General features: G+C 44.2%; 2 protein-coding genes across 2 annotated transcripts in view; one reads left to right on the top strand and one right to left on the bottom strand.

The window, feature by feature from the left end:
• LOC131110162 (dedicator of cytokinesis protein 2-like) overlaps positions 1–22,415 on the bottom strand; it is a 98,437-nt gene that overhangs the window by 16,668 nt on the left and 59,354 nt on the right. The window contains 5 exon segments of the mRNA XM_058062957.1: positions 803–861; positions 1,080–1,180; positions 1,251–1,329; positions 1,401–1,495; positions 2,488–2,586. Coding sequence (XP_057918940.1) covers positions 803–861; positions 1,080–1,180; positions 1,251–1,329; positions 1,401–1,495; positions 2,488–2,586 — 433 coding nt within the window.
• The window catches only part of LOC131110163 (INSYN2B protein), a 28,825-nt gene continuing 16,061 nt past the window's right edge, over positions 9,652–22,415 (top strand). Inside the window, exons 1-2 of the mRNA XM_058062959.1 lie at positions 9,652–9,815; positions 20,106–21,799. Coding sequence (XP_057918942.1) covers positions 20,361–21,799 — 1,439 coding nt within the window. The 5' untranslated portion in view covers positions 9,652–9,815; positions 20,106–20,360. The remainder of the gene's footprint in view (positions 9,816–20,105; positions 21,800–22,415) is intronic.

Genomic DNA, 22,415 nt, shown 5'->3' with positions numbered 1-22,415 from the left:
TTGGAATGTGGGAGGAAACCGGAATACCCGGAAAAAACCCACGCATGCACGGGGAGAACATGCAAACTCCACACAGAGATGGCCGAGGGTGGGGAAAGACAAAATAAGAAGCCAACAAGTTACCACTTCCTCACAAAATAGGAGGAGAACTCATTCATTCATTCATTCATTTTCTGGAATGTGGGAGGAAACATGCAAACTCCACACAGAGATTGCAGAGGGTGGGATTGAACCTGGGTCTCCTAGCTGTGAGGCCTGCGTGCTAACCACTCATCCACCGTGCAGCCGCTCAGCAATTATTCATTCATTCATTTTCTACTGCTTGTTCCTCACGAGGGTCACGGGGGGTGCTGGAGCCTATCCCATCTGTCTTCAGGCAAGAGGCGGGGTACACCCTGGACTGGTGGCCAGCCAATCACAGGGCACATATAGACAAACAACCATTCACACTCACATTCATACCTTATGGACAATTTGGAGTCTCTAATTAACCTAGCATGTTTTTGGAATGGGGGAGGAAACCGGAGTACCCGGACATGCAAACTCCACACAGAGATGGCCGAGGGTGGGAAAAGATAAAATAAGAAGCCAAAAACTTACCACTTCCACACAAAATAGGAGGAGAACTCATTCATTCATTCATTCATTTTCTACCGTGGGGGTTGTGGGGGTGCTGGAGCCTGTAGATGTAAACTCCACACAGAGATGGGATTGAACTCGGGTCTCCTAGCTGTGAGGCCTTTGCGCTAACCACTCGACCACCGTGCAGCCTCTCAGTAATTATATGATGTATAAAACTTACCCAGTTTGAACCAAATATCACGTATAGCAAAGCCAATGAGTCTCCTCATATCTCCATATCTGAAACAAATAATCAATAAGTCAGGCGGCCATCATAGAAGCCATTCCCACCTTGATATTGTGACAAGGACCCACAGGGAAAGGTAGTGCTGCATTTATCTGCCCGAACATGAATTGACTGAATTATCTATTCACACGCAGGAACCTAATGGGCGATGCGCATCCGAAAATAGACGTGTTTCATTCCAGCTAAGGGAAGCAGGGTGCGTTTCTCTCACTTAGCCAGGATCTTGTTCCTCTTTGTTGGCGAGAAATGTTGCAGCTGCAGCGACTCCTGGGTAATGAACGCCACCGCCAAGTGGAAGTAGTTATTCCACAGCTAGATGGGGAGGAAGACGATGCTGTGATGCACGTATAAAAACACACAAAAAAAAAAAAATTGTACTCACCTGTACTTCAAAGTCATCGTGACTGAGGAACTTTTGGTTCATGGTGTCAGCGTAGGTGTTGATGGCTCTGAGGAACACCCTAAAGCAGAAGAACAGAAGCAGTGGATGAAGACTCAGACAAATGGCGTGTCAATCAATTGAACGGGGTACCTGTTCTGCACCATGATCATGGCCATCCAATCAGAGTGGTACACATGCTTCCCGATCAGGTCTTTAAAAAGCAGGAAAGACTCCATTAAAAAGTCCTGCAATCAAACACATCACCATGTTAGCATTTATGCTAATTTACTCATGTCTAAAGGCAAATACACACGTGGCATGATGTGGGGACACTATGGGACTGCCCCAAACTTTTCGGGACCTGAGGCTGTCTTGCTAGGAGCTAGCATGGTAGCCGTTAGCATGTTAGCATTTAAGCTAATTTACCCATGTCTAAAGGCAAATACACACGTGGCATGATGTGGGGACACTATGGGACTGCCCCAAACTTTTCGGGACCTGAGGCTGTCTTGCTAGGAGCTAGCATGGTAGCCGTTAGCATGTTAGCATTTAAGCTAATTTACCCATGTCTAGAGGCAAATACACACGTGGCATGATGTGGGGACACTATGGGACTGCCCCAAACTTTTCGGGACCTGAGGCTGTCTTGCTAGGAGCTAGCATGGTAGCCGTTAGCATGTTAGCATTTAAGCTAATTTACCCATGTCTAAAGGCAAATACACACGTGGCATGATGTGGGGACACTATGGGACTGCCCCAAACTTTTCGGGACCTGAGGCTGTCTTGCTAGGAGCTAGCATGGTAGCCGTTAGCATGTTAGCATTTAAGCTAATTTACCCATGTCTAAAGGCAAATACACACGTGGCATGATGTGGGGACACTATGGGACTGCCCCAAACTTTTCGGGACCTGAGGCTGTCTTGCTAGGAGCTAGCATGGTAGCCGTTAGCATGTTAGCATTTAAGCTAATTTACCCATGTCTAAAGGCAAATACACACATGGCATGATGTAGGGAGGTTATAGGACAACCTTGGCACTTTCTAAAATTGAGGCTCTCTTGCTAGGTGCTAGCATGGTAGCCGTTAGCATGTTAGCATTTAAGCTAATTTACTCATGTCTAAAGGCAAATACACACATGGCATGATATAGGGAGGTTATAGGACAACCTTTGTAGTTTCTAAACTTGAAGTCAAGACCTCTCCGTGTTTGGACATTCCATCCATGCGTGGACACTTACCACCAGATCCGAGCTTCTAGTGAAGGTTTCTATGTACGCGGAATAATGGCGCCCATCCATCTGACTGAGGATGGCTGTCATGCAGGCCACCACCCGGGACTGTTACGTGGGAGACACAGACAAAGAGGTGCGGGGTTCTATCAGCTTTGTGCACAGCTCCGCTACACATCAAACACCCCCCCAAAAAAAAGCTGCTTCCAAAAAAGCTCCAGTCATTTGTAGCATCGAGACGGGGATTGATCACATTCAAACATCAGGCATCACATGACGCAGCTTCCAGGAAAAACATTACGGAACGCTGACACAAGGATCCGGTACTTGTTCTCCTGTTTTAACGACCTTTTCTACAGCAGCGCTAATACCGCCGTAATGCCATGTGGCGGAAGGAAGTTCGATTCTCTTCATTTTCTGACATCATCCGTCCCACCGATTCATAACGTTTGTACACTGGCTCGGTTTTTCGACAATACGTGACGTACAAAACTGTGAGTGGAGCCTCCAAAGTGTGGGACCATGAACTGTTACATAACCTGCCATGGGGCCAAAACAGTTGCCAGCTATTTAATAAAGGTGAGAATCACGATCAATAATCTAATCATTGGACATATCTTTGGAGCGCAGACCTCACAGCTAGGAGACCAGGGTTCAATTCCAAAAACATGCTAGGTTAATTGGCGACTCCAAATTTTCCATAGGTATGAATGTGAGTGTGAATGGTTGTTTGTCTATATGTGCCCTGTGATTGGCTGGCCACCAGTCCAGGGTGTACCCCGCCTCTCGCCCGAAGACAGCTGGGATAGGCTCCAGCAGCCCCCGCGACCCTCATGAGGAAAAGCGGTAGAAAAAGAATGAATGAATAAGGTCTCCTCCTATTTTGTGTGGAAGTGGTAACTTTTTGGCTTCTTATTTTGTCTTTCCCCACCCTCGGTCATCTCTGTGTGGAGTTTGCATGTTCTTCCCGTGCATGCGTGGGTTTTCTCCGGGTACTCCGGTTTCCTCCCACATTCCAAAAACATGCTAGGTTAATTAGCAACTCCAAATTGGTAAAAAGGTATGAATGTGAGTGTGAATGGTTGTTTGTCTATATGTGCCCTGTGATTGGCTGGCCACCAGTCCAGAGTGTACCCCGCCTCTCGCCCGAAGACAGCTGGGATAGGCTCCAGCACCCCCCACAACCCCCACGGTAGAAAATGAATGAATGAATGAGTTCACCTCCTATTTTGTGTGGAAGTGGTAACTTTTTGGCTTCTTATTTTGTCTTTCCCCAACCTCGGCCATCTCTGTGTAGAGTTTGCATGTTCTCCCCGTGCATGCGTGGGTTTTCTCCGGGTACTCCGGTTTCCTCCAACATCCCAAAAACATGCTAGGTTAATTAGCGACTCCAAATTTTCCATAGGTATGAATGTGAGTGTGAATGGTTGTTTGTCTATATGTGCCCTGTGATTGGCTGGCCACCAGTCCAGGGTGTACCCCGCCTCTTGCCCGAAGACAGCTGGGATAGGCTCCAGCAGCCCCGTGACCCTCGTGAGGAAAAAGCGGTAGAAAATGAATGAATGAATGAATGAATGGACCTTTGGAACAAATTCAAAGACAAAAATGAAGTACTACTGTATTGAGGTCAGTACGGAATACCACAAGTTACTGCAGTGCCTGTTCTTATACTCGGGAATATTTTAATGCGGCAAGGTTCCTTAAATTAAGCATAATTTGTGTAAATTGCACAGCCTGTTTAATACTCAACAACCTTGAATAAAACATATTAAGATCCCAAATAGGGAAGTACGGAATTGTATTATAAACAGAGGAGTTTAAAAAGCAGTTACAATAAGACGGATAACTTCCAGAGAGAGGGATTAATAGACATAAGAGTAATTCATTCTTTAAAAAACTTTTCCACAACCTCAGCCAGCACGGCGGAAGACCTTGGCAAGGACAAAAAGACGGAAGAAGAAAACAAAACATCGCCCAAAAGTAACGATACGCTACACGTTTAGTCAACATGTTAGCGCCAAGTGCAGGAAAAGCACAAGTGACCTTGCAGTTTTCCGACTCCCTGCTCAGGAAACACTTCTTCGGGAAAAAAAAAAAAGGAAAGCTGCATGAATCGGAATGAACGCTCCGGAGTGTATGCAGGTGATGCAACGTTTATGAAGTTGAATATTCCCAAAACGCAAAGTCGTCTGATATCATTGCTAAAAAAATGACACAGAGAAAAAACACAGCAGGTCACATGACCTCGTTTTGGCGTACGTCTGCAGAAAGGGTCCATGTATGTTCTCAATTTTAACACGGAAACACACGTGTGCACATGAAGGCATGTTTACATTGCTTTCATGCTCATCTCGGAATATATTATCTCCTATGTGTGTGTGTGTGTGTGTGTGTGTGTGTGTGTGTGGTCTTATGCAACAGTGAGCAGATTAGCGACAAAACAGGACACAGATGCTGGGGAACTGGCGAGTCCTGGGATTTGTCCCCTACTACCTCCTCCTCATCCTCCTTCTCCTCCTTCTCGCTCCTTTAATTTCCCTTCACGTCTCTCCTTGTACATAATACATCGGCGGCCATTATCGTCCGCCATCACCAGATAATGAACCTGCCAAAGCATGACATTCACGTGTTTGCGCTTCTTTTACCCAAGCCCTTTGTGACCGAATCAAGGAAGAATATACCATTCTCTTAAAAGTGGCGCGGTCCATTTATGTCGTCAACAAGCAGGGGGGGAGGGAAACGGTTACTTAGGAATGATGCAATTAAAAATGATTAATCCCAGCCATTAGGTTTTTAATTGGGAAAGTACACCCAAGAACCGGGGGCTGGTATTTAATATAACACTTAAATAAAAGATGGAGGGCAAACGCTGACCCGACCCGACGGATGCAGTTGTCGCGTCATGTGACCTTGCCTACTTCAGGACAGCTACATAAAATCGTCAAAACAAATACTTTTATCGCATTTAGCCCCAATAATTTCATTAATTTGTTAGCCTCATGAATTACAACCAAATAGTATTTCCCCACAAGAAATGAAGTACAGTGTACCTTCAGCTTAAGAGTTGCAATGTGGTGTAAACAAAGAATAACTGAAGTGTAAAGGTCACTATAGGGGTGTTATTTCATGTCTACAGGGCTCTAATTATGCTAAAAAAACGACTGTAATGTAGAGTCAATAAATCCGTTCCAGAGTTCTTACTATATTATTATGTAATTATATCCTGTACTGCACATGTTTTAAGTATCATTTTAACATAGTAAACTTTGAAGTAAAAGTAGATGGTAATGGTAATGGTAATGGTTTTATTTCATTTGAACATGCATCAGATTACAATTGAGTGCATCCCATAATCAGTTCCCAGTTCCACATGTCCAAAAGGAGTAGGAAGAAGCAAAGCTTATTAAATCCTACCCCTCCATCTGGTACTTTTACAATCACTAACTGTTACATTTGTTCACTTCCTGCTTTCCATAATACAGTTTAAGTTTTTTTTTTTTATTAATGTTCATAAATAATGTAAATAAGTTAATCACGGTATAAAGTAAACACTCTTTGGTGTTTTACAGGTACTGACATGGATAATAGTTCAGTTAATGATGAATTGTATTTTATTTACACATTTTATGATTATTAGGATACATATACCAACAAATTGTCATTCAATTGAACAAATGAATTCTAATAAATAACAATAACAATAAATATATAATAAAATATTGTAAAAAAATATATATATAAAATAACAAAAGGTTTTCGCAGGCTGCATAAAACAATATGGTGGGACGAATCTTGCCCCCGGGTTTGGAGTTTGACACCCGCCCCCCCCCCAACCGAGTAGTCATTATGCTGCTCACTTCTGTGATTTTTCATCATTAAAAATAATAGAACATCAAGAGTCGCTGGAAGCCTGCAGCAGTTCTTGGTAATACCCTCGCAAGACCGGGAACTCGTGTCGGAACCTGCTCTTCCTCTTTCACACACACACACACACACACACACACACACACACACACACACACACACACACTTTGTCATCACCTGGGAGCTGATGCAGGCGCTTGGTGTGTGTGTGTGTGTGTGTGTGTGTGTGTTGTAGTATGTGTAATTATACTTGTTGTGTGCACGCGGGTGCCATCTGTTCCCGACGACTGAGCACCGTGTCCTCAAGCCGTCATTTCTCACTTACCAATCGGTTGTCATAAAATAAATGATATGAAAAAATATTAACTCTGTGTGACTGATAGCTTGAGCCGTCCGCCACAAGTCAGCGTATTAAGAGTATTTGATTGACCGGCGGCGGCGACTCGTGCCACGTGGTGCGGTGCCATTGATGGCGCCAAGTGACGTGATTTAGCGTACTAGCTTTGCATCTTCCTTATTGTCATGCTATGAAAGTGAGATATGAAAGTGAAATATTATTAAAAGTATAAAGTGAATATACAAGAATACCATTGAAATATGAGCTATTGTTATGGCAATAAAGTCGTATTTCAAGAAAATTTATCAAAACTGTTTTGTTTTTTTATAGTAATACCAGTCCTATTTAAAAAAAAAAAACATGAATAGAAGAATAAAAAAAACCTTAAACTGTATTATGGAAAGCAGGAAGTGAACAAATGTAACAGTTACTGATTGTAAAAGTACCAGATGGAGGGGTAGGATTTAATAAGCTTTGCTTCTTCCTACTCCTTTTGGACATGTGGAACTGGGAACTACCATTACCAATTAACATAGCATGTTTTTGGAATGTGGGAGGAAACCGGAGTACAAAAAAAATAAAATAAAAATAGTAGTAAAAATTAAAATAAAATTTAAAAAAATTAAATTAAAAAATAAAACAATTTAAATGTTATAAAATTAAAAAATAAAACGAACAAAAACAAACAAAAAACCCAACTTAAACTATATTAGGAAAGCAGGAGGTGAACAAATGTAACAATTACTGATTGTAAAAGTACCAAATGGAGGGGTAGGATTTAATAAGCTTTGCTTCTTCCTACTCCTTTTGGACATGTGGAACTGGGAACTGATTATGTGATGCATTCAATTGTAATCTGATGCATGTTCAAATGAAATTAAACCATTACCAAAAATAAAGCTAAATATAATATACCAAAAGCCAATCACAAACATTAACATGGTAATAATAAACATTGGTTAGCTATAAAAAAAAAGAGAATTATTCCCAGGGATTATCCCCAAATGAAGAAGTGAGGCGTGGCGAAGAGGAGTCGGGAACTGTTAGAGTCCGTTCGGAGTATTTAACCACCGGCGAGCTTTCTTGTCAGACAACAACATCGAAAAAAGTCAGAAATAAATGAGGCAAATCCTTATTGGAGGAACGGCCTCCAGCAACATTCCCAGCAAACTTTCAGGGGGGGGGGGGGGGGGGGTGTTTGCGTCGCTTTTAATCTGCACTGTGGCGTCACGTATGATCCAGCGACAGCTTTATTGTGCGTAATCTGATGGGTGGGATTTTTGATGTGATGAAAACGGCGGTCCAGATGGCGTTGGCGGGCGAGGCCAAAACGCTGTGCTTGGAATTCCAGGATGTATTTGGGATATTTATGAGAATGACCCCCCACCTCATCCGAATGAGTGCGTCATGACGTTTTGTCTTTTATATTGTTTTCCCAGATCCATGATTCCTAATTCCAACCTAATTTCCCTCATTGTCACCTCCTGTGTGGAAGGTAAGCCTACACCGACATAAGGAGGGTAAAGTGGGGCAAATAAAAAAGGAGGACAGCGGCTTAAAAGGGGGTCCGGGAGACAGCGGGAGGGAAAGGCGACAGTGGACGGAGTGCACTCCGAGATGAGACGAGCGAGATAAAAATAAAGCGACTGAAGGCCGACTGAGTGTGCGCTTTCGTTTGTGTGCGCGCGTGTTAGTGTTTGTTGCAAGCCCTGGCATTAATCCCGCCTGCAGGAACGTCGACGCTGCCAATGTTTTACTGGGTCCTCAGCCATGCCAGGGTCACACACACACACACACACACACACACACACACACACACACACACATATATGGGCACATGCCATGGGATTAAAGATGGGGGGGGGGTGCTTTAGGGTGTGTTCACACGTGTCATGTTTGGTTTGGTTACCACAAACTCTTCTTCTACAAACACTTCCAAGTCAAATGAGGGATGGAAGTGCTTCCTCTCTAGCATCCGTGCTCTTTAAGAGGATATTTTAGAAGCTTTTTGCGAAATCATACCTGGTAAATAATTTTTTTTTTGGTGGAATACTTCATGAGGTGAGTTTGCGTGTTCTCCCCGTGCATGCGTGGGTTTTCTCCGGGTACTCCGGTTTCCTCCCACATTCCAAAAAAAAACATGCTAGGTTAATTAGCGACTCCAAATTGTCCATAGGTATGAATGTGAGTGTGAATGGTTGTTTGTCTATATGTGCCCTGTGATTGGCTGGCGACCAGTCTAGGGTGTACCCAGACAGCTGGGATAGGCTCCAGCACCCCCCGCAACCCCTCGTGAGGATAAGCGGTACAAAATGAATGAATGAATGAGTTCTCCTCCTATTTTGTGTGGAAGTGGTAACTTTTTGACTTCTTATTTTGTCGGCCATCTCTGTGTGGAGTTTGCATGTTCTCCCCGTGCATGCGTGGGTTTTCTCCGGGTACTCCGGTTTCCTCCCACATTCCAAAAACATGCTAGGTTAATTAGCGACTCCAAATTGTCCATAGGTATGAATGTGAGTGTGAATGGTTGTTTGTCTATATGTGCCCTGTGATTGGCTGGCGATCAGTCCAGGGTATTAAAAAAAAACCCAAAAAACTGTATTATGGAAAGCAGGAAGTGAACAAATGTAACAGTTACTGATTGTAAAAGTACCAGATGGAGGGGTAGGATTTTTTTTGCTTCTTCCTACTCCTTTTGGACATGTGGAACTGGGAACTGATTATGGGATGCACTGAATTGTAATCTGATGCATGTTCAAATGTAATTAAACCATTACCATTACCATTACCATTACCATTACCATACGTCAACCTATAGGACCACCCAATGGCTCACTGGCACGCAGGATTGGGGGCTAAACGCATGCAAGGGACAGTGCTGACTGCAGGAAGATGTCGAGAGAGAGGAAGAGCGAGGACGAGAGAGAACGAGAGAGCGAGGAGGGGAGGGAGGATCACCGCGCTCTGCAAGCGTGCGAGGATCAAGAGCAACAGAACGCCAAGGAAGGGGAGCGGGAACCAGGGGGGAACCAGAGGGCTAAGGACTCGCCGCCGAGGACTAAAGGATTATTTAGGATGTGAGCAAACACCGAGAGGAGACAATCAGGTGGAGTAAATCAGACCAGGAACACAACAAGTAAGTGTGTGTGTGTGTGTGTGTGTGTGTAGTATGTATGAAATATGAAATGTACTATTTTCCAACCTCTGTGGTCCTCAGCCGGTACTTTGCATCCTTTAATGCAGGACTATTATTTGTGTGGTGAGCACACATGCCGGGTCCAGAAGGACCAAAGCGCCACACAAAGACAGAAAGAAAGAACATCAAACTCTGCCGCAGACGTGACAAAGTGGCCGTCGTTTAGCGCGCTAAGCGTCGCGTGGCTTCGTACAGGAACATCACAAACACTTTCACCTCCAGATGTTCTCCACTCGGCGTGGGTGCAAATGGACGGATCAGCTGATGGCTATTAAAAGCCCATGTGCCAATCGCTCTAACACGGGATTACACTGCCGGGCGATAGCCCTTCTCTCGTGCGCTAATGCCGGCCCTGTGCTGCGGCCGGGGGGGGGGGGGGGGGGGGGGGGGGGGGGGGGGGGACGGCGTGGAACGGCGTGGAACTTTGAAAGTCAGGACGACGAGTGTTCAGGGGGTTTTAGCGTGGGAGGGCTTTAACTTCCGTGCACTCCACACTGGCGTGGCCCTGGGGGGCTAATTACTGGACCTCAAGGTAGCGCTTTGGACTTTTTTTTTTTTTTTTCCGCTGCAAAATGGTGTCAAGGGTAGACGCCGGGCGCTGTACGACTAACGCTACCGTAATGCACCGTGGAAGCTCAGACGGCCTTAATTGGTTTTGGCGTTCCTGGAGGAAATGATGCACATTTTAATAGTCTGTTCCAGGGTCAAACTGCTCCTTGTATAATACTTTTACTGCCCTAAATGGCACACAAGTGTAAAAAGAAGTTCACCCTATATTTGGTAACAAGTAACATGGTGATATTTGACTATTTACCAAGTCCAGAAAATAACAACAAAACACAAATTATGCTAAAAAATTGTGCTAAAAAATTATGCTAACGCTCTTTGCATTATGATATTTCAATTGTATACAAATTCTGAATTTTACGGAATTCAACTCTTCAAGTTTCCACAGTGGCTTTAAATAATTTAAAAATAATATTTGCAAAAATCAAAGAATCATATTTTTAATGTCCTCGTGTGGCCCACCTGTAGTAACCACTACGACCCACCAGGGGGCCGCGGCCCACACTTTGGAAATAACTGTCTATGCTCTTCTTTGGACTGCAAATTAGTTGAGACTGAGTCACGCTGGGGCTGCACGGTGATCGAGTGGTTAGTGCGCAGACCTCACGGCAAGGAGACCCGAGTTCGATCCCACCCTCCTCCATGTCTGTGTGGAATTTGAATGTTCTCCCCGTGCATGCGTGGGTTTTCTACGGGTACTCCAAAAAAACGGTATTAGCGACTCCAAATTGTCCATAGGTATGAATGTGAGTGTGAATGGTTGTTTGTCTATAAGTGCCCTGTGATTGGCTGGCCACCAGTCCAGGGTGTACCCCGCCTCTCGCCCAAAGACAGCTGGGATAGGCTCCAGCACCCCCAACAACCCCCACAGTAGAAAATGAATGAATGACTTCTCCTCCTATTTTGTGTGGAAGTGGTAACTCTTTGGCTTCTTATTTTGTCTTTCCCCACCCTCGGCCATCTCTGTGTGGAGTTCGCATGTTCCTCCCGTGCATGCGTGGGTTTTCTCCGGGTACTATGGTTTCCTCCCACATTCTAAAAACATGCTAGGTTAATTAGCGACTCCAAATTGTCCATAGGTATGAATGTGAGTGTGAATGGTTGTTTGTCTATATGTGCCTTGTGATTGGCTGGGTGTACTCCGCCTCTGGCCCTGAAGACAGCCGGGATAGGCTCCAGCACCCCCGCGACCCTCGTGAGGATAAGCGGTAGAAAACGAATGAAGTTTCCACGGTACTTTATTTTCTCCCGTACGTGGGTTGAAGAGGAGGGCGCTAAGTAATGTCCGTGATGGAGAGGTTGGAGGCGACACGCAGACAGGATGAGTGATACGTCCGAGCGATGACAAGATGACGGAGTGGGCGAGCGGGGTGGAGAGAGTAACGGCGAGTGTGGTCAGGTGATAGAAAGAGCCGTAAAGAGATGAGGTGACACCAGCTGAAATCTCGGATGGCGAGTCGCAGTCTTAGTCACAGTCCAGCCAACGGGCGCCACAAATCAATTCAAGCGGTAAAATGGATTTGTCAATAATTTGCACCCCTTAAATATTTCCCCCCTTTCTCTGCTTGTACAGGTAGCTAATGGCTCGCAAAATGAAAACATACTTTTTCCTTCCCTGCGTGTCATTATGAATTCCTCTTCATAAATCAGGCTGTACTTTCTGGACGTTGCATGGAAACATTTTTGGTTTGATTAAGGACTTTTAGAGTGCATGAAAAGGTGAGGAGGAAATGATATCGGTCCAATATTCGCCAAAAAAAAACAAAAAACGATATTGGAATATTTTTTGATATAAGCCGTGCAAAACTTGTCATGCACAGGTTTGCTGTGGTGGCACAGAGGTTTGATATCACGTACATGAAGCAGCGTTGATATGGGAGTCCTGGTATAGACATCATAGAAGTTTCACTCTCACAGCAACTATGGTGTGTTCAAGGACCGTAAAATAAAGTACAAAATCTCAACACTAGGCAACAGACTAGGGATGATGTGATCCGATATTGATTTCGGTCCAATATGCGCAAAACAAAACAAAAAAAAAATCATTGGACTATTTTGACACTTCGATATAAGCCGTGCAAAACTTGTCATGCACAGGTTTGCGGTGGTGGCACAGAGGTTTGACAACAGTAGGCTACAGACTAGGGATGTTCTGATCCGATATTGATTTCGGTCCAATATCCGCAAAACCCCCCCAAAAAAAACATTGGACTATTTTGACACTTTGATATAAGCCGTGCAAAACTTGTCATGCACAGGTTAGCCGTGGTGGCACAGAGGTTTGACAACAGTAGGCTACAGACTATGGATGTTCTGATCCGATATTGATTTCGGTTCAATATCCGCAACCCCCCCCTCCCAAAAAAAACACACTTTTGACACTTCGATATAAGCCGTGCAAAACTTGTCATGCACAGGTTTGCGGTGGCGGCACAGAGGTTTGATATCACGTATATGAAGCAGCGTTGATATGCGAGTATAGACGTTATAGAAGTTTCAGAGTTCTCACAGCAACTATGGTGTGTTCAAGGGCTGTAAAATAAAGTGCAAAATCTCAACACTAGGCTACAGACTAGGGATGTTCTGATCCGATCGGTCCAATATCCGCAAAAAAAAAAACAAACAAAAAAACGATATTGGAATATTTTGACACTTTATAAGCCACATTTATAAAGACACATATAAGGCGTGTAAACCTTGTCATGCACAGGTTTGCCGTGGTGGCACAGAGGTTTGATATCCCGTATATGAAGCAGCGTCACACGGGACAGAAGAAGTCCTTAGCTACAACCGAAGAGCGCTAGCACATGTGGCGGTGAATAACGTCAGGTTTCGACGCTTCATCGAGCGTTCCCAACCGCGCTACGCCTAGCTGCCACTACATTGTGGATAAAACTAAACCTAAATGGGTCAGTTTTTCTCTTACCCACCGTTGCAGACTATTGTTCTCTGTTCGAGTACCATCACTCGATGAAGCCTGTTATATTATTCCATAATACCACATAAATATTACAAGTACGTACAGTACAGGCAGGAATAGTTGATACCTTGATCAGGTTGAATCAGTCAGCCATCATCCTTCTCACGCTGAAGTAGACGACTAAAAAGAACCCAACCAAAGGACGCCAACCTGGGAGAAGCCGATTTCACTGTCAGTAGTACAACAAAGACGGTGAGCTAGATTGGAACGTAAATGCAGCGTGAATACTCAAATGACTTTTGATATTAATGAAATGAATTCCGAGTATGTTAGCGTTTGCCTGCTGGCTTTTTTTTTTAATAAAGAAAATTGTTCCTTCTGGTTCCTCCACGTGATGCTTCAGTGAGAACTTTTCGCCTTTAATTAGGCCGGCCTGGCTGACATGTTTGTCTTTTGCACGATTTTCGGAGATTAGCTTTTTGTGACATCTGGCTCTTCAGCGGAGAGGCTGATTAAAGTGCATTGTCCCTTAAAATTACACTGGCGTCCAATTAAAGTACAAAATATTGCTGGTGCTTATTTTTTTCGTGGAGGTGCAAGCATAAATGTCACAATGTGACACCTTAGACTTTTGTGACTTGAAAAGCACAAAACGATTTTTTTCTTAATAATTTACCATGCAGAAGGTCTACATGCGCGGGAAAAAATATTTCTCAGCAGAAATGAATACAATCGAGCGGGGGGGTGGTAATAAACAGAAGTAAAACCCTGTCAGTACTTTCATAAGTACTTCACACCATTTAATGGATACGGTCATCCCTCGTTTATCAAGGTTAATAAAATACATTTTTTTCTTTTATAAGAGCCATGTGGACAGGAAGTAGACATAATAAATAATCTTACTTACACATAAATACGATTTTAGCATGGAGTACATAGGAGTAGATGTAATAAGAGTACTACCACGATGCATTTTAATGGCTTCCTTAACAAGCAGATACCACATATGCATTGAACATTCCCACAGGAGCTGCTGTCGGCCACTCTCTAAGCTACACCCCTGCTGCTGACACTCAAATATACTCAATTCCAGCTAGCTTACAGGCTGCGCTTTAACCAGAACAAGTCACAGATACTGTACTTTACTGTACATGAAGTAAAACATCGATAATAAATTCAACAATAGTTGTATACCGAAAATTCTTCTTTCTATGTCAATCATTTGTTTGTTTGTACATAATGAAAACGTTTGATTATAGATAGATATGGTTCCGACCCTCGGAGGGTAAAAACGAGTTTGACACCTCCTCTTCAAGGTTGCATGAAGATGGCGCCCGCCCCAACTGACCCCCAGCTCGTAAAAAGAACCCCGGATAACCTTGGAATAAATAACGTTTGTATCATAATACAGATATTATGAATTATGAATGAAAGAATATTTGCAATCTGTTTAGTTGAGGGAGTATATAAACAGTATATGAATATATTCAGCATAAAAAACTCCTGTTTCTTTGCCACAGGTGGTGTTAATAAATGAAATAATTGCTATTTTCATATCAGATATTGTACGCCATTGTATGTATTTGCAAACCGTTGCCGTCAAAATGACCTTTCGGTGTTGGTTTTGTGCTTGTTGGCTTTTTAGAAAAGTGCAAACAACAAGAAAAAAAAAAGCTCTTGGGGGAGCGTCGCAGGCTTATATGGATGCAGTCTGATGCGGGCCCTATTTGGTTCTACCAATGGGGGGGGGGGGGGGGGGGTACCTTTAAAAGTGCTGTTATTAACAGTCATTGATGTTTAGAAGTATTGGATCATGTGCCGACTTGAAGGATGATAACGAGATGATAATAATAATATAATAAATAAAAATATAATATAATAAAATATGATATAAAAAAATATATAAAAATGAAATATAAAAAATATATAAAAATAAAATATAAAAAATATATAAAATTAAAATATAAAAAATATATAAAATTAAAATATAAAAAATATATAAAATTAAAATATAAAAAATATATAAAAAATAAAATAAATAAATATAATATAATATATATTTTGTATATATATAAAATATAATAAAAATATAAAAAATATATAAAAAATAAAATAAATAAATAAATATAATATAATATAATATATATTTTATATATATATAAAATATAATAAAAATATAAAAAATCTATACACTCACAATAACGTTTTGTTTTGGAGTGACAAAAATGACACAACAGCGAATGTAATGGACTCATAAAGTGTTTACCGTCTTCTGGAGGTGACTGGGTGAGGGTGGGGTGTAATTACAAAGCACTAATGCGAGTCTCCATCACACACACACACACACACACACGTACGCATGTACACACGCACGTACGCAGGGACGGCGTCAATCGCCTGTTGAAAAACGAGCCTCACCTTGAAACGACATGGGACATGATTTGCAGGAGCGGTTAGCACAGAAGACTGTGTGCACATGCATTCCTAAATGTTCTTATATACACACATACACGCACAAACACACACACACACAAACGCACACACGAGGCCCTCGGGGGCGCCTGCTTTGTGCACAATTGTTGAGCAGCACAACTGGCAAATTAAATTCACAGCATGCAGAACAGATTTCTGTAAAAAAAGACGCTTTCTAAACTCTGTGTAGTGTTTAAAGGTTACAGTATGTGTGTATGTGTGTATATGTGTGTGTGTGTGTGTGTGTGTGTGTGTGTGTGTGTAGTGACAGATGCCCGAGCATACTTGCAGTGCGTATTGATTACAGCATATTTGCATTCTTTTATTTATCCCAGCGTCTCCTGTCTGTTGTCATTTATTCTTTAAACAAATCTTTCCAGCACTTTTGGAGATTTCAACTTGGGAGGAGAAATTGTTTTCCCATCTCTCCGTCTGACAGGCGGACATTACTCCCATCCCGTCCCATCCCCCTTGCATTCATATGTTACGCCCGTTCAACATGTCTTTGCGCCTCCCTGCGCTGTGCCGTTACACCCGCTTTGCTCATTTGTCACCTCCTCGTCATCATCGCTCGCCCCACCCCGGCAAGAACGCCATCCCCTCCCCCTTCGTGCTCATTTTTCACCGTCGGAGATTGGCAATGCGGTTGCAATACTAAGAGATGAGAGGATCAGAGCGCCAATCGAAATACGGCGTGACACAAATGTGGAAAAGCGAGCGATGAGCAGGAAAACACGAGCGGCGACAAACGCCTTATCTGTTCGCATGGCCGGGAATTCAATTAGTTGGAAAACTTGCACTTGAACACAGCACGAAGAAAATCACTTTGTGTCTTCTAATCCGGAACCGATGCACACAAAAGTACCGAGTTTCTCACAAACACATTGACGCCTCGGTTATCAATGCAGACGTGCGTTCTAAAGATATATAAACAGATAAAAATAGAGGCAGTTAATGATTCCACGGAATGAGTCCAAAAGTACACATTCCCATGCATATAATTGGCTACTTAATTATACTAAAATACAAATATAACCTTGAATTCACACCAGACGCCTATTTTGGATTTAGGTTAGAACTTAGTAACACAACAAAACAAGATAACGTAGCTTCACGTGTTCTTTTATTTATGCTAGCTAAACCAAAGGACACGTGGTTATGTGTAATGAACTTATCGTCAAATGGGACTCAAATGGGAGTCCTGGTGTAGACGTCATAGAAGTTTCACTCTCACAACAACTATGGTGTGTTCAAGGGCTGTAAAATAAAGTGCAAAATCTCAACACTAGGCTACAAACTAGGGATGTTCTGATTCGATATTGATTTCAGACCAATATCCGCAAAAAAATAAAAATAAATTGACACTTTGATATAAGCCGTGCAAAACTTGCCATGCACAGGTTTGCGGTGGTGGCACAGACGTTTGACAACAGTAGGCTAAAGACTATGGATGTTCTGATCCGATATTGATTTCGGTCCAATATTCGCACCCCCCCAAAAAAAACACACTTTTGACACCGTGCAAAACTTGTCATGCACAGGTTTGCCGTGGTGGCACAGACGTTTGACAACAGTAGGCTACAGACTATGGATGTTCTGATCCGATATTGATTTCGGTCCAATATTCGCAACCCCCCCCCAAAAAAAACACACTTTTGACACTTCGATATAAGCCGTGCAAAACTTGCCATGCACAGGTTTGCCGTGGTGGCACAGACGTTTGACAACAGTAGGCTACAGACTATGGATGTTCTGATCCGATATTGATTTCGATCCAATATTTGCAACCCCCCCCAAAAAAAAACACTTTTGACACTTCGATATAAGCCGTGCAAAACTTGCCATGCACAGGTTTGCCGTGGTGGCACAGATGTTTGACAACAGTAGGCTACAGACTATGGATGTTCTGATCCGATATTGATTTCGGTCCAATATTTGCAACCCCCCCCAAAAAAACACACTTTTGACACTTCGATATAAGCCGTGCAAAACTTGTCATGCACAGGTTTGCCGTGGTGGCACAGACGTTTGACAACAGTAGGCTACAGACTATGGATGTTCTGATCCGATATTGATTTCGGTCCAATATTCGCAACCCCCCCCCCCCCCAAAAAAAACAAAAAAACACACTTTTGACACTTCGATATAAGCCGTGCAAAACTTGTCATGCACAGGTTAAATGTAACCAGCGTCTAGACCGGATGCTAAAAAAGGCAATCAGATCCGTTTGGATCCACATGGCATTTTCTGTACCGCAGCCGAAAAGATTGCGCAAGTGTGCCTAATATTGTGGCCTGAACGCCCATACGATTTTAGCTGCACTGTAGCAAGTCCAAACAAACGATTGTGTTGACATATATTCATTTGTATTTCAACAGCTGCTGATTTTTGTATCTAGCGCCGCTTTCGCTCGGAGAAACAAAACATGGGAAATTAGATGAAGAGAGAGTTTGCCTTCAATTGACTCCGTCTGAATCCCACAGCAAACAGCGCACCGCACACAGCGCACCGCGCACCGCGCACGCTGTAAAATATGCAGGCACATCTGTTGTCAGCACTCTCATAATCGCATACGTAAACATTGTCTGGCTGGATCGGGAAAAACCACTATCAGCAATTTGTTTTCCTCTTCTCTTCCGTCTGATGGCGTGGTGTGACGAGTAAATAAGAGGTCAAGACCCGTTGGGGTATTCCGGAGCCAAGGTTACCATGGCGACCTTCCTAAAGTGTGTTAATTATGACAAGGCGACGCCGCGGTCCCTGAGCCACGTAGCCATAAGCGCACCGTCGAGATATTTATAGACACGGCGGCAACGTCACTGAAGTTGGGAGCCTTTGACTGATCCCGACTCACGCCAGGATGCGACATTCCGGAGTTGCGTTTGTCATGAGTGACACCTTTGAGTTGTGGATGTGACACGGCATCAACTCTTTAAAACACTCTTTGTTGGCGCCGTTTTATCACATCCGAGCACGCTCGAAAATCCAAAGCAAAGCAAAACGTTGGAGGTGTAACAAGTTCAAACATTTTTACCGAAAATTTATATAAAGTACAGTCGTTCTTTGTCCGTCGTTTGTCGTGGGTGATTGGTTCCAGAGCCGACCGCGATAAGTGTATTTCCGCCGACATCTTTTATATTTTGGACTAACAATATGCCATAGTCAACCCCAAAACGGAAATCATGTATTAAAAAATTCATTCATTTTCTACCGCTTTTCATCACGAGGGTCGCAGGGGGTGCTGGAGCCTATCCCAGCTGTCTTTGGGCGAGAGGCGGGGGTCAGCCAATCACAGGGCACATATAGACAAACAACCATTCACACTCACATTCATACCTATGGACAATTTGGAGTCGCTAATTAACCTAGCATGTTTTTGGAATGTGGGAGGAAACCGGAGTATTAAAAAATTATGAAAAAAACCACGATAGAGTGAGGAAGTAGCAAAGGACAACTGTGAATTAATTTTTTTAACATTTTAACGGTCAAAGAAGTATAACAAGATGTGTATCATAAAACTAAATAAAGCTTAAATAAAGCAAAATTACTATTAGCCGCACACACACACACACAAGCTCTTTACCCCTGCACTAATGCTATAAAATGTTTTTCACTTACCATAAAAAAACAAATTATGTATTCATAATACATAATACATACTGAAATTGTAGCACCTATAAGTGGCTATAAATGCATGGGATTTAAATGCGCTTGTTAGCAGTCCCGATATGATCTGGTTGATGTTTTGAATGATAACTAATGTTATTTATTACCGTCAAACATTGTGCAGACGTACCTAATGAAGTGGCCAACGAATGCATAACTGATCAATAGCAAAAAGCAATCAATACTTTGCAACAAGGGTTGCAAGGCCGCAGCGGATGGAGATGAAAGAAACAGCAAACAAAGACTTGAGGAAACATCCGTAGAAATGGGATCAATATTCCTTCAGTTAAATGTGCCGGCAGCCCGACTAAGCCACCGCGTCGCCCCCCCCGCGGTGTGTGGGAGTTCAACATGTGATCTACTCCGCTCCACGGAGACGTACGCCATTAGTTTGAAAATATCTGGAGTCTATTCAGTTCCTGCAGGAGACTACGATCTGTGTGCGCCACCCGCCCGCTGATCTAATAAGAGCTTGATGGAGTTTTATTGATCAGGGCCCCAGCGGGCACCGAGGCCACGCTGGAGGCTTTCAGATGGTGTCAGCATCTGGTCTGCATCTCCATTTTCGGTCCGGTGGTTTATTCGCTCTCTTTTTGTCTCCACAGATGCAAAGCGTGGAGCCAAGTCATCATCTGCGGGCCGTTGGTCAGAAACCGGGACAAGTCGCTAACTACTAATGGGATCATTCCCGGAGAAGCGATGAGCGCTGGGATCCGTATTGGCTATTGAGTCCCAAGCTGCGGTATTCCGACTTCACGGACACATTCCACCGGATGTAATCCCGCTGACTCCGACAGATGTCCCAGGTTGACCCGTACCCCTTCAGCTCCTCAGGGGGCTGAGCCGACCCGCCGGGGAGCATGGGCAGGAGGGTGGCCAACCCGACTAATCCGGTGCCCGCACTGGGGGTTCCACTGGCGGTGGGGCGATGGGGTCAGCTGTGCAGCGTCGGGGTGCAGACGTCTCCGGGATTGCGGACTCTCCCGTGCATCAAAAGACACGTCGGGCAAGCGGGCAACCCAAAGCGAGTCCTCGCCGCCGTCGCCGCGGCAACGAGCGCAACGGAGGCGGGGGGAGTGATCTCCAGTGACAGCAACGGTCTTCTGCTCTCCAAGGAGACGTCTCAGAACGAAATCAACAACCTGACGCAGGATGACATGGGGTCACAAGGTTCCGGCGGCGGCGTTTACTGCCAGATAAAAGCGATACGGACAAATTCGAAGGAATCGAGCGGGAAAAGGCTATCGAGGTACACGAATGGCAGCGTGGTGGGCTCGGACATGCTGGGGGGGGTCTGCAGCGAAGCCCCGGACGTCAAGGATGAAACCCAAGAGAAGAGAAGAGTTCAATCTCTACGTGGGGAGCGACACCGTGCGGCGGTGAAAACGGGGAACGTTTCCACGACCGTCCACGCTACGCCGCCTCGGCCCTGTCGCATGGTCACCGCCTCCTCGCCGCAGCTTTGCGGAACGTGCGGACGGCGGCGATCGCAGCTCACCCAGTGCACGGGCGCCTGTCGGAGGAGGCCTGCACCCCCGATATCATCCAGCCAGACTTTACCCCACCCGGTGTGGAAGCAGGGTGCGGTCCAGAACCACTCCAAAAAGGACTATACGTTAGACGGCAAAAACCCGGAGACATCGGTGAAAAACAGTCAAATCCCGCAGTTGGCCCACACAATACCAAAAACGGGCGCGGCACCTCCTCAGAAGAAGACAAAGCATCAGCAGGCGAGGCCGCGTTCTGCCGAGTTCACACACTGCAAGGACTCGGCCACGCAAACGACACACACACACCCGAGCAGGACGCCGACGACAACAACGACGACAACAGAAGAACTTTCCACACACAAACCCAAACCCGATAAAAACCAGCCCGCAAACCTCAAACCTCCAGACCCTTCCGATCCGACAACATGTAGCAGCCCGCCGGCGCTCCCGGCAAAAAACTCCCCCAAATGTACTTCCTCCAAACCGTCCGGCCTCGTAGCTCACCGCACAAACAGCCAAGAGACGGCACGCAGTCCCGCGCCAAAGTCCTCCAAAGACACCAGACTGAAGAACTACACAAAACAGAAGAGCAAATCCTTAGACGAGCACACGCCGCCTTGTAAGACTCACAAGACGGCGCAATGCAACGGCGCTCCGGCGGGACTACTGACGGGGGCTGCGGGAGCCCCCCGCGGCCTGGAGAACAAGTTGCAGAGTGTGGAGGAGAACCTGGTGTCCAATCAGGAGAAGATCAAGGTGCTCCTCAACGTCATTCATGACCTGGAGAAGAGCAAGGCCCTCAGCGAAGGGTGAGATAGAAGTCTTAGGAAGTCAAGTTTGCATTTTTTTAGGTTACGTTATCTCCTCATTGAGCCCCCCCCCCCCAGCTTCGAGATAAACACAACCAGAAACACTATAAATCCAGTACACTCGCTAGCCACTTCATTAGGTACACTTATATGACGTTACTTTACAAAATTACATTTTTCAAAACTTATTGACTATTTTCCTATGCTTGTAATTTATAATGTGTGGAACATAATTATTATGCATTATAATATTACTTAAATAAAGTGTTTTTATAATCATAATATTAATACAGACAGGAAATACGTAATCGCCAATCACTAGTCTACACCAAATTGTCAACTCTAATGTGAAGGCTACCAAGCTAACTAATTAGCCTCCAAACTGTGGGGGGAAAAAAAATAAGAAGCTACGATGTACCACTTCCACACACAATAGGAGGAGAGTCCTATTGGACATACCTACATGTGGTGTTAAGGTAATATAATCTAAGGTAATGTCTCATCAGTGTAACAATACTGACAGCTAGATACTAAATACTATGTATGACATGTAGTCCAGTATTTCTGGACTAATAGTAGACCGTAGTCCACCACGAAAGACTAAACATGAATTCAT

Source organism: Doryrhamphus excisus, chromosome 23, assembly GCF_030265055.1.
Source record: "Doryrhamphus excisus isolate RoL2022-K1 chromosome 23, RoL_Dexc_1.0, whole genome shotgun sequence".
Classification (NCBI taxonomy): Eukaryota; Metazoa; Chordata; class Actinopteri; order Syngnathiformes; family Syngnathidae; genus Doryrhamphus; species Doryrhamphus excisus.
Note: the sequence above shows the minus strand (reverse complement) of the source record. Positions and strands in the feature narration are given on the sequence as shown.